At 40.8% G+C, this 12398-nt stretch overlaps 1 protein-coding gene across 4 annotated transcripts in view; it reads right to left on the reverse strand.

Annotated features, from left to right (window-relative positions):
• The window catches only part of GRM1 (glutamate metabotropic receptor 1), a 410234-nt gene that overhangs the window by 56283 nt on the left and 341553 nt on the right, over positions 1–12398 (reverse strand). For all 4 annotated transcript variants that reach the window (XM_078054607.1, XM_078054608.1, XM_078054610.1 and 1 more), the window contains exon 6: positions 10768–10936. In XM_078054607.1, coding sequence (XP_077910733.1) covers positions 10768–10936 — 169 coding nt within the window. The remainder of the gene's footprint in view (positions 1–10767; positions 10937–12398) is intronic.

The raw sequence follows: 12398 nt of genomic DNA on the forward strand, positions 1-12398 counted from the left end.
TACTACAAGCTACATTTTGTCCTCTAATTTTTTCATATCCATATAATAGATATGTTTCTTTCAGATACAGTTCTTTTTAATTCTTGTTATTGTCTCTAATTTATATCCAAATCTTCCCAATAGCATATTATTGATTATTTATATATTTTCTGTATTTTTATATGAGTCACGCTTACTGATATTTCTTTTGTATGTATAGTGGCCCCTCCTGATCCATGGTCAGTTTTTGTCCAGAAGCATATGATCCTCCTGACATATTATCAGGAGGTCAATAGTAGCCTGACACTACATCACGGTGCCTATGTACATCATTCACCTCACTTCATCTCATCACATAGGCATTTTATCATCACACATCATCACAGGAAGAAGGGTGAATACAGTATAATAAGATATTTTGAAAGAGAGAGAGAGAGACCACATTCACATAACTTTTATTACAGGATATTGTTACAATTATTATATGTCATTATTAGTTACTGTTGTTAATCTCTTACTGTACCTAATTTATAAATTGAACTTTATCATAGTTATGTTAATCTAGGAGAAAACATAGTATATATCAGGTTTGATACTATCTGTGGTTTTAGGAGGAGGGTGTCTTGGAACATATCCCCAAATAAGAGGGGACTACTATTGTATATATTCAACAACTGAATAAAGTATTTTTTCACTTTTGTCACAAGCAAACAATTTTTATGATAGCTCTGAGTCACAATAACAGTTTTGGTATTTTACTGAAACTGCCCTTGAAGGACCAAGGCTTACTAAGGCCCAGAGCCTGCTTTGATTCTTTTTATGTCCTGTGTACACGGTGCTGTTTATTGTTCGTGAGACCAGGTGAGCTGCTGGTACACACAATGCCGTGATTCAATTACATAGACCCTGTAGGAGTATTTATGCAAGGAAATCAAGTGTTCGTTTTGTGACTAAGTTTCTGAAGTAACCTGAAATGGATTTTTTTAATTAAGGTTTTATTTAGAAAAAGAATACAGGCACCTGGGTGGCTTAGTTGGTTAAGTGTCTGACTTGACTTCCACTCAGGTCTTGATCTCAGGGTCGTGAGATAGAGCCCCTTGTCAGGCTCCAGACTCCGTGGGGAGTCTTCTTGAGATGCTCTCCCACTGCCCCTCCCTCTGCTTCTCCCCCAACATGCATGCATGCTCTCTCTCAAATAAATAAATCTTAAAAAAAAAAGAATGAAAGAAAATAAATAGCATCAAGAGAATATAATGAAGGAAAGGTAACTGTGAATCAGAGGAAACAGAAAATTTTCTTCAGAAGAGAAACGCCTGAAAGACTAAAGAGAATAAAGAAACTGAGTCTACTGTAATTAGGACTGTTGGAGAATCAGTTGCATGAGAGAAGAGTTAGGGCTGCCCTCCTCTGTTCCTACCATGTCCTGTAGGAGAGCTGGGGCAACAGTCAACTCGAATACGGATGTTTTTCTCCCACTGCACTGAGTTCCTCAAAGGAAGGGGCCATGTTTAAGTTTCCTTTGCATTCCCGGCACTAGTGAAGTATGGAAGCTGAAGGGACTCCATTTTAGAAAAACTCCATCTCTGCTGTTTTTTTTCTGGGCCCCTTTTACTCATGTTCCATATTTTGCCTCTAAATAACCGAAGCTCTGTTCTCATTTCAAGGGGGAAATAAGAAAGCTAATCGTTCTCTGAATTTTGTTCTAGGCCCCAAATCCCTGATAACAACTAAGAAAAGCCAGATCCCAAACACGTTCCAGGACATTTGCTTCAAACAAACCTCGGCTGATACTGGCCTCAATAGTTTTAGCTTCGCTAATTTATGGAATAACACCTGTTGTTCACCCGACACTCAACTCAGTTTGACCCTACCCTGGATTCCTGAACTAACATGTACCCTAAATCCTTTTCTAATATAAACCCCTAGCCCAAAACAACGACAAAACTCATTCTCCCTTCCTTTCCGAGTCTCCCAGACACTCTGCTATTCTCTGTCACTCACGCTATTCAGTAAACTCTTCTTCCACTTTCTCTGGCTCCTGGTTTGTTTTGTTTTGTTTTTTTTTCATGTTTGATTTCTATCCTGCGCCAAGCCAAGGGCCCTCTTGGCTGGTCTTGTGGGGCCCTCCCCTGGGTCCTCAGACCCAGCCTGCCTACATCACTAGCCTGGTTCTTGGCACATATTAATTACTCAATAATGTAGATGGAAGAAATGAGGAAAATAATATAGACTATGACATAAACAGAAGCAATGGAAATGAATTCAAAGAGAATGAAAAATAGAGTAAAATGGAGAAAACCTTACAAAAACTAAATAAAAAATACCAATGAAAAAAAGTCCCCACATTGTAATTTATTATAGGGAAAATGTAATAAAAATGGTATAGGAATATAAAATCATCACAAGAGCAGACATATATTGAACCAGGCTATGTGCTAGGACCTCTGTACAGAATTACACTAACCCTTCACAACTGCTCCAGGGGATGGAGTTAATTATGTGTGTTCTGCAGATGAGGAAGTCGCTGCAGAAGGGATCCATATCTTGCGCAAATCTCAGTAATGTTATCTTCAGTTATTTCCAAAAGCTAGGCTCTTCCCAGTGTCACAGTGGCTGCCAGGGTAATGACATATTTTGCTGAGAACCAAAATTATATCTCAGAGGTTGGTAGATATATACTCAATTAATCAACCTTTGTTTAGTGGCCCAGTGTGCCAGACATGGGATAACTTTTTGAAAAACCCGATTGTTAAGGCTAAAGAGCTCAAAATCTATTGTAATGTGTTAGTGTAGCACCTAGGGGCCACATTTAAAGGGACACTCTCCCTCAGGGTTGTGTAAGTATGCACCCTGCACTTGCACAACCTTGAGAGTGAGGGCCTCCTTAAATTCTTATACTTCAATAAATGTTTACTTACAAAAACAAATGGGCCCTGTTTCTGCCACTGCCACTGTCCAATATCATGTGATTAGCAGCAGCACCTATCAGGACTCATCCCCAAAAACTGGCAGGCTGGGTCCGAAGCTAGGGCGTTCGCCAACAACTTCAGTAAACATGTGATCAGCATAGACTCTGGTCAACGTATGAGAGGCAAAGATGTAGGTATTACTCAAAGTGGCTGTGGATAAATTAATAATTCCACCGAATTTCTCATTATGACTAGGGCGTGCAGTTTCCTCCTCATCCAGAGGGATTATAGTAATTTCACGTTTTCACATGCACAATAAGATACAAAAAAAAAAAAAAAGTATTTTATCTTCATTTTTTTTTTAAATTGTAGCCAATATGTTTTTAGTCACCGGAGCAGATCATATCATTGTTATGTAATCACAGCCTTCTCAGATAGGATTTTTTATATATATATATATATTCCTGTGGGCAATTTATATTCAGATCTTGCCATCCTGCAGTGGAATTTAGAAAGTATTATATAATGGACAAACCGTATCATCATTTCACTGGTTGCCAAAATGGCTACATTAACTATGAACAGTTTAAGTGGGTAGTTTGCTTTGATTCACAAGAGAAAGAGAAAGCGGAGGTGGATGGGACAGTTGTGGTTGATGATGTTATTGCTAACTTCTTAGCTCGGCTCACGGTTGTATGAGAAAAATCTTATTCTGAGAAAACACAAGCTGAGGTATTAAGGTATGGAGTTTCATATTTGCACCTCACTTTCAAATGGCTCAGGGAGAACATAGCGGAAAGAAAAAGAGAGAGGGGGATAAAGAAATTAAGAGAAGGGTGAGCGGAGAGAAAATACAGTGAAGGATTCACAATTACTGAATGTAGTTGGTGGCTATATGAGTGGTCAATTTAATGTGTTTTTTCATGTTTGAAAGTGAGGAAAAAATGAGGGAAGTATTAACTAGATCAAAATTATGAGCAAATAGGGAGAAAGTTGAACAAAAATAAAAATACTCATTACAGATATGGGAAGTATCCAAAGAGAATTCACAGTTAGTAGGCATGAGATAACTTCAAAAAATCTCTGAAAGCTCCAGGCAGATGGGCTGGATGGGCTGGGCGGTGGGGTCAGGTCATGACACACCCATGCGAGCCACACAGTGACCACAGAGTAATGACTGTTTGCACCGTGGGAACATTTGCTCGAGGTAGATGTCAGTCTAAAATGATTCTCTTGCCACCAAATTCAAGACAAAATTCCTCTTCCTACTGCCATGGAGGGAAGACATAATATCCAAGCAATTTCAAAGCACATGCACAGGAGGAGAATGAAACAATTCCAAATGCTATGGCCTAGCATATAAAAACAAAAATAGCTACAAGTATGAAGAAGTACAGCTACAATATGACACACTTTGAACTCTGAATTTTGGAGCAACTGCAGATGGAAAAACTGAACATAAAATAATTTGTCCTGCAAGATCCATAACGTGACCTAGAAGAAAATCAGCAGGTGAGCTAATTCAATGTGAGGGTAGGAAGAGTACAAGGGGGTGCATCATATGAGCTCTTCCCACCCCACTGCCCTAACCTCCCAATCCCAGGTATTGGGATCAAGGGGATAGTAGTATCTCATCAGGTGGTGAATTACCAGGAAATGGTGTTATAGCCTCTCTCTGGTTATTTTATATTTTGATGAAAATTTTGCAATGTTTTCATCATGCAAAATAAATGGAATAATAACACTTTTCAAAGTTCATCTATCTGATTTCACATAAAACAATGTTTCATATTCTATCACATTATCAAAGTTGTTTTTCTCCCTGAGGATATTTAATTGTGATATTGGCAGGTGTGTTATAACCTGAAGTACAAACATTATGATATGCCTACATTTTCTTTTCAACTTTGATACTGAATAGCATGGACTCAAGGCACATCTATTTCCTGTAGTTATTTCTGCATAAAGTAACAGGAAGGATTGTTGGCAAATAATATATGTTCTATCATATAAAATTAATCCTTATCACATTTATTTTCTTATCATTTGGAAAGGTAGGGTGGTACTAACTGCTTGACGATTTTGGCCAAAATCGGTATCCAGTCTTTCAGAGAGACAGCATCTCTTGCAGAATAATGCTGGGATAGGGCTAAGTAAGCAACTGTAAATATAGAGAGCAGGAAAATCTACAGAGGAAGAGGAAAATGATGCTAAAGAGTCTACAGAAAGAATGATTTAACAGCAGGCATTAAAGGGATGATATTAGGTTGCTAAAAATGACAAATATTCTGGAATGTGAGGCTCTCATCCTTAATCTCTGCAGAGTCTTGAAGTAAAAGATCTACAACAAAGTGGCTGCTTTTTAATCACTGGCCTATGTTGAAAGGTGATAGTGTCAATGTGAAAATTAATATTAGCAATCATATTTTTAAAGAAGGATATTATTAGAAACTATAAGTTTTCTACATTGGCAACTTCTCTCAAGTAGCTATACTTAGCTACAGAAAAACCCAGAGACAAACTCCTCTAGCAGCATTATCTAATCATGCTTATGGCATTATTAAATCTAAGGACACATAATTCCAATTAAAGGTCAATGTAAATGGTTTCTTTTTTTTTTTTTTAAGATTTTATTTATTTGACAGAGAGAGACACAGTGAGAGAGGGAACACAACCAGGGGGAGTGGGAGAGGGAGAAGCAGGATTCCCGCAGAGCAGGGAGCCCAATGCAGGGCTCGATCCCAGGACCCTGGGATCATGACCTGAGCCGAAGGCAGACGCTTAATGACTGAGCCACCCAGGCGCCCCATAAATGGTTTCTTAATAGACTGTCCTAGCATCCTTTCATCTTTGAAGACATCTTGGATCACAGTGAAAATGAACATATCCCTTTTAGTTTGATACTCAACAAATCTGTGGTTTGGCCTCTTTGTTGATCTAACTGGAATGGGAAACAGAGGGACATGGAAGCTGAAGCTGAGCAAGGGGCTTTAGCAGTTTTAAGTTAAGCAATCTTCTGAGGTCCACACTGCTAACACCTTTTGAAACTAAACTTTTATCTTTCCAATAGAAAATGCCAACAAATGGAAAAGAATCAGACTTATCCCTTGAAAGGAAATTAGCTAACCTAATTCCAAAGCCTGTAGCTTGTAAGATATGTGTACCTGGGCTTTTCTGTACGTATGTAAGGTGTATTTTACTATATGACAATATGGCATGTGTAAATGAAGACACATTTGTGATGTATTCTATTACGTTCACGTAATTTCTCCAGAATTCTGTTTTGACTGGCTGGGCGAGAACAGGAGGAATCAGGGCTCTCCGTTCCTCATGCCCAACCCCTTAGCCCCAAAGACATCCTCTCAAAGTAAAGAACCCAAAGGCAAACTTAAGGGGAGAAAAAAAGAAAGGAGAGGAAAAGAAAGAATATGAGCCACTGAAAACAATCTGCAGGATTCTTTCCCTCGAATTCGCCGCCAGTTTCCCTGCTTCTATTAAACTCCCCCAAGCTCCTTCGCTAATATTGCTTTCTCACTTCTAGATTCTATTCCCTGTTAAAGTAGATCTCTATTTATAATTTTATTGTCAACTACTGAGAAAATAAGGCTTAGCAACTGAGACTTGCATTTGTAAGAAATACATTGGGTCCTCTAATGACAGGTAGTTGAACAACCTGAGGCGGTGGGATGATGAGAGCTCTGGGCTGGCTCTGAGCCCAGCTTTGGAACTTTCTAGCTTGAGAAAGCTTGGGGCAAGTGACTCAGCCTGTCTGGGCCTCAGATTGAGGAATCTGCAAAATGGTGGGGCGGGGGGAGAGTATCAGCTTTAAAAGGGTTGTTTTAAGGAATAATTAAAATGGTGACTGTAATGCACCTATTATTGTACTTGCACAAGAATATGCTTGATAAACATTCGTCTCTGATCTCTACTGTCTCCCTTCTCCTTCCTTTTACTGCCCCCCTTCACCTTCCTGCCCCTTCTCGGCTCTTTCCTGCCCTTCACCACACCAAGAAAAATCGCTGCCCGCTTGGTACAGGAGACCACCACACATGCCAGGCCCTTGGTGTTTGCTCGCAGATCCATTGTCCACACGTTGTGTGCTGCCTCAGATCCTCTTCCTCAAGCCTGTCTCTTAGGCCCTTGGCCACTGGCTTTTGGAAAGTCCTGGAATCTTCTGCAACCCCTACCTCAGCCTCTATCACTCTTGCTTCATTTCTGGCACCTCCGCCTGTCTGTCTCTCCCGTGACTCCATCACTGGGTTTCAGAACGGCTCCATTGTACTCAGCACAACAGAAGGCCAGACCAGACTGCAGGGGATCTACAGAGGCTTTGGTCCTCCGACCGCTTCTAATCTGAAAAAGGACCATGGAACGGGACACAGATTCTAGCTTCCCCAGTAGCTGCCTAAAGGGATCAGATGGTGTTACTTCCTGTGAGCAAACTTTGACCACAGTAAGCAGAAAATGGCATGGCACAGGTGCACACATCCTTCTCCCCTCCTTGCTCCAGGAGACAGTGCGAGTGGCCTGTCCAGAGACCTCTGTGAGGCTGAACGACTAGTTGTACTCAGTGAAGTAGCGTCCGGCTCAGTAAAGCATTACCTCAGTGATGATGGTGGTGCTGGCATTTTTCCATGCTTCCATGGCTCCTTTCCCCTTCCCCTTCACTCTTGCATCTCTGAGATTTCCCATAATGCACTAGCCCTTAAGCCTTGCTTAGTTTAAAGGTTTCCAGGAAACCTGTGAACTACATTGTCCAGGCTTTCTTGCCAATGTCTTCTGGATGGTGTTGGCAAAATGCAAGGACCTAATGGGAGACCGAAGGGAAGGAAAGAGGAGAAGCCATGGTATCCTCTCGGGCCCGCTCCAGGGGTCATCTCAGAAGCAGCTGTGACTCCTCCTTGTGTCCCTCTGGCCTGGGGTGAGGATGATTCTTGCTGTTGGTCACCTCTGAGGTGCCCTGGGCATCCTCTTTCACTTATATAACCAATTTCTTATATTAAATTCCCTCTATCAAACAACCTGGCCAGGGTTCGTTTTTTCCTGTCTGAACCCTGACTAATATAACACACAACCATAAAAAGTTTGATTTTATTTAACTATGTTTATGGAATGGTTAAAATAAATTTCTGTTTCTGTAAGATATTATATTTATAAGATATTATATTTATATTTCTAAAAATCAGTAACATAAGAAAACTGGACTTTTAACTACTTTGAGGGAAATTACCATAAGAGAGTTCTGTGGGTTATCACAAAAAGAGTCAAATCATTAGTTTTAGCACTTTAAATGGCATTTGATATTTAAAATGAGTACTCCTTTTCTAAACAGTGTATTTCCCAGTTAATGCAAGTGCAAGTCCTACAATCACCTTGCTCGTTGTTGCCTCTCTTCTGTTTTTGTAGTGGCTACTGAGGGATCTGGCTCTCTGCATCCTGGGCCTGGTAGGTGGCAGATTGGTGGTGTAAGAATATAAGTGCTATCATTTGGTAAATGGGATTCAGATTTCATTTGTTTCCATACCTCCCTTGGTGCTTATGGGAAACAAACAAACATTCCACCACCACCCCAACCTCCACTCCAGGTGCCATTGAGAACAGGCATATTTTCCTCCTGCAGGGTACAAAACAGTTCTAAAATTAGACCCCAAAAGATTTGCATTTATAGTGAGTGCTCTGTAATGGCTCTGCGATGATTTCTGGGATCTCCTTCAATAACAAACACTGCATGGGCGTAATGCAAACGTGTTGCCAGAAATACTTTAGTATCTAGGCATAGAGATGTATGCAGACAGCCTTTCTTCTGAACTCGGGGAGGAAAGGCCTTTCTTCTGGAATGTACAAAGCAGAATCCACATGGTATGTGAGCCCCCATCCATGGCCTGCCAGCAGTCACAGGGATAGCAGGGAATTGTGAAAGGGGGCTGGAGTTCAGAGAATCTTTAGAACGATTTGTTTTCTCTTGCCAGGGCTGGTTGGTTGGTTTTTCTTATACTCTTGAAAAACCCAACTTTGTAGTTCTATAAACTGTTTTACAGTGGTTGTGTGTGGTGTAGACAATGCTACCACACAAGCTGGAAAGGCTTGAGCCAGACATGTGATACTCTTTGAGTCACAGAAGTCCATGAGCTCAGGGCTTCTCTTTTGTCCCGATGGTATGACCTCTGTCTCAGATGTCCTATTTCCCCACCATCCAGAAAGGATGACAAACATAGAATCCAGTGGTCTGGCATCTTGTGGAAATATTCAAGAAGCTATGGGCCTCTGGATTTTAAACCACCAGACAGCCTCACATGATAGAATTTCATCAGGACAAGAATCAGAAATGGAATTCCTGGGGAGGAGCCCATACACACTGGTATGGTTGCAGCCATGCTTACACTGCTGAAACACTTCCGTGCAGAGTAGAAACTCATGGTCTCTTCGAGCCTCCTGAATGCCCCACGCTACTCCAGCCTTACAGGACTCCTCGCCCATATCTTCCCAAGATCCAAGGACTAACCCTGGGCTTGGCAGGAGGCCTCCAGCACCCTGTCACAGCACCAGGAAGGAGTCCAGTCTGATTGGTTAGTTGTCATGACAATTATTATGTACTTTTAATATCACATCTCCATAGAAGGCACAAGATATTTAAAACTAGGGTGAATACAACGAATGTAACCTTGTGTGTCAACTATACTCTAATAAAAAAAATAAAATGCAATCAATCAGCCCTTCAATCAAACAAACTGGGGTGAATTGTCTCAGAAGTCTGTTGCTTCCTCAAAGTGGCCGGTATCACTGAGAGTTTGAGTCCATCACGACAGCTCTTCAAAAGATGTTGCGGTTTCCAAATCCTCTGCCTTCACTGACCAGTAGAGTTGAGGCTCTTCCAGTTTCTGCAGCAGCACTTCCGCACACTCCCACACCCCTCAGTGTACCTGTCAGGGCTTCTCCCTGCAGGGGCGGTGCACAGCTCCCAGGAAGGGCAGGTGGTGGGGCGGCGTGGCCAGAGGGGCCGGGCCTCCCACGGCGTCTACTCCAGCCCAGCTGTGTCGTGTGACATTTACGTGACAGCCTGTCTGCTCCCAGAGCTGAATCACGGCAAATTAGAGAGGGGAGAGACCTAGCAGGTCGTTTAATCCATCCTCCTGCCAGTTGGCCATCACTGCCCCACGCTCCATTTCCTAGTGCACCATAGTGTTTGGTTTTAAATAGCATGGATCCAGGGAGCGCTGTTCCCATGCCTTCTTCACTGAGAATTCTCTCTAGCTGGCCCAGCCAAAGGCTCAATATTTGATGTTTATTTACTCTACTGTTATGCATACAGCAATACTGTGGTTACTCACTTGCTCCAGGCTGATAAAAAAAGCTTCTAAGAATAATTAGGAAGTGAGGACTCTCTCTTGGCTACAAAATGCCAATTTCAGGAAAATCAAAGACTGTGGTGGTCAAAAGAGAAATGATAAGCAGCTTCTGTGTTAGCACATTTCAACTTCTTTTATGTTCATTATGTGCTTATTTTGTACTGTTCAGCTTCTGCTTTCTTTAACAATAGCTACAACTCTGACTAAGCAGTATCATTGGTTTTGGTTTCCACATTTACTTCTGTTTCAATTTTTAATTCGAGTATTTGTCCCCTTGCTTTCTATATTGGATTGAAGATTCCAGCTCATCATTGCGATTCAAATAAGGACTATTCTTAAATATTCGAATGGTTTGCCTATTTCGTTTCCTAATCTTCCTTTGTTTTTCCAATTTTAGCTAAACACAAGAACAAAAACAGAAAGCTTGGCACACCCTTTCTGGACAGTCTTGTCTAAGAAAAATGTCTTTTTCTTTACATAGGCCCATGCAGGTGGCCTCCTCCTGTCCAAGAATGCATCTGTGGCTGGCTTACCTTAATCTGACCCTTTAAGCAAGGCTCACTGCACACAGACCGTACCACTCCGCTCTTGTTCATTTGGATTTTGTAATCATCGATGTTCAACACGCCTTCATGCCAGGTTCCAACATGTACGTAGTCATAGCGATTAGCTTCTGTGTACTGCAGATTCATGATATCATACCTACAAAGAAAGCAACACATGTGTCTTAGAGAGTATGGACATGATGCAGAAAACAAAGAAATTTGGTAAACAGATATAATAGAAGGGAGATAGGAACAAGAATCATCCCATGTCCTAAGGCCTCTCAATATTTTATTTTGTTTCTAATGTTTCCTCTGATTTTCCAAAATGTGTGTTTCACTCTGTAGTCTCTGTGTATTGTCCATATCTGCTAAAGAATGTATTACTCTTGTACTTTTCTTTTTGCTTACTCTCCCCCCAAATAATCTTATGTGTGCTGAGTTGATTACCATCTCCTTCAAATCATTATTCACTAAGTCATGATTCTTGAGAACATTAATTTCTTAACTTGATTAATTTCATTCTAATGTCCTTTTTCACAATCAGTTGTCATTTTCATTACACTGGATTAAAAGAAGTGAGTTTTACCAAGTCTGGAACCTATTTTAGGTGCTAATAAAGCAAGAAATCTGAGAAACACAGCTTTAATTAACAAGGATGTTGGGGATTTAACATCTTGAGCACTGACATTTAAACTGGTCTCTTCCTTGATTAGGACAAACATTTCTGAATCTAAATAATCGGTGTCAGATATTCCAGTAATTTCAAATGCTGCAATACTACACTATGGCAAAATCTACATTTTGAAATCCTCACTGCACCTCGAGTGTGCTATGGGGGACAGACCTCATCATTTTTCAATGTGGGCAATGGAGAACATTCTCCAAAGCGATGAAAAGAACACAGGACCTGACATTAGAATGCATAAGCTAGAATCTCTTTTCTGACATTTTAGCAGTAGATTATGCTACTTAGGAATGTCACTAAACTCTTAAAGGTTCACGGGGTTCTTGTGGGGATTAATTAATATAAGTCATGTAAAAAAACGATTTCACAATTGGGACAAATGCATATGTAAGGCAATATCACTACATCATTCATATTTGTATTACTATGAATGCCCTAAAATACTCTGGTTATTTTCACTACCAGAAGAAAACTGGAGAACAAAAGCTGTCTCTCTCTCAGCCATTGGAAATCCTCTGGCATTCTTCAATCTCTTCTCCATGTTGCTATTAACTCCAAGTAAGCTATAACTCATGTGGCAGTTTCCCAAAAATGTATTCCTGATTCCCCCTTACTGGTTCTGCAAAATGGGATTCTTTTTGCTGCAGTACCTGTGCAGTTCTCACTGTCCTGCACTAGAATGTAAGAGGCATGGTCTCTTGCTTTTTGTGCTTGACCTGAAGAAATAGATGGCAATTACCTAACATGTATTCCTCTTCCTCACTTCTCAACCCCCAACACTCTTACCTAATTCATTTTGTAATTCTTTCTCTCTAAACCCAATTCACACTCAGAGTCCTGCTCAGCCCAGCACTCCAGGAAGCTATTATCAACCTTAGTTGGCATCCAAAACCTATTGCCTATATCTGGCTTAGTTCTTTATCTAGACAACTAA

Source organism: Halichoerus grypus, chromosome 9 (genome assembly GCF_964656455.1).
Source record: "Halichoerus grypus chromosome 9, mHalGry1.hap1.1, whole genome shotgun sequence".
Taxonomy (NCBI): Eukaryota; Metazoa; Chordata; class Mammalia; order Carnivora; family Phocidae; genus Halichoerus; species Halichoerus grypus.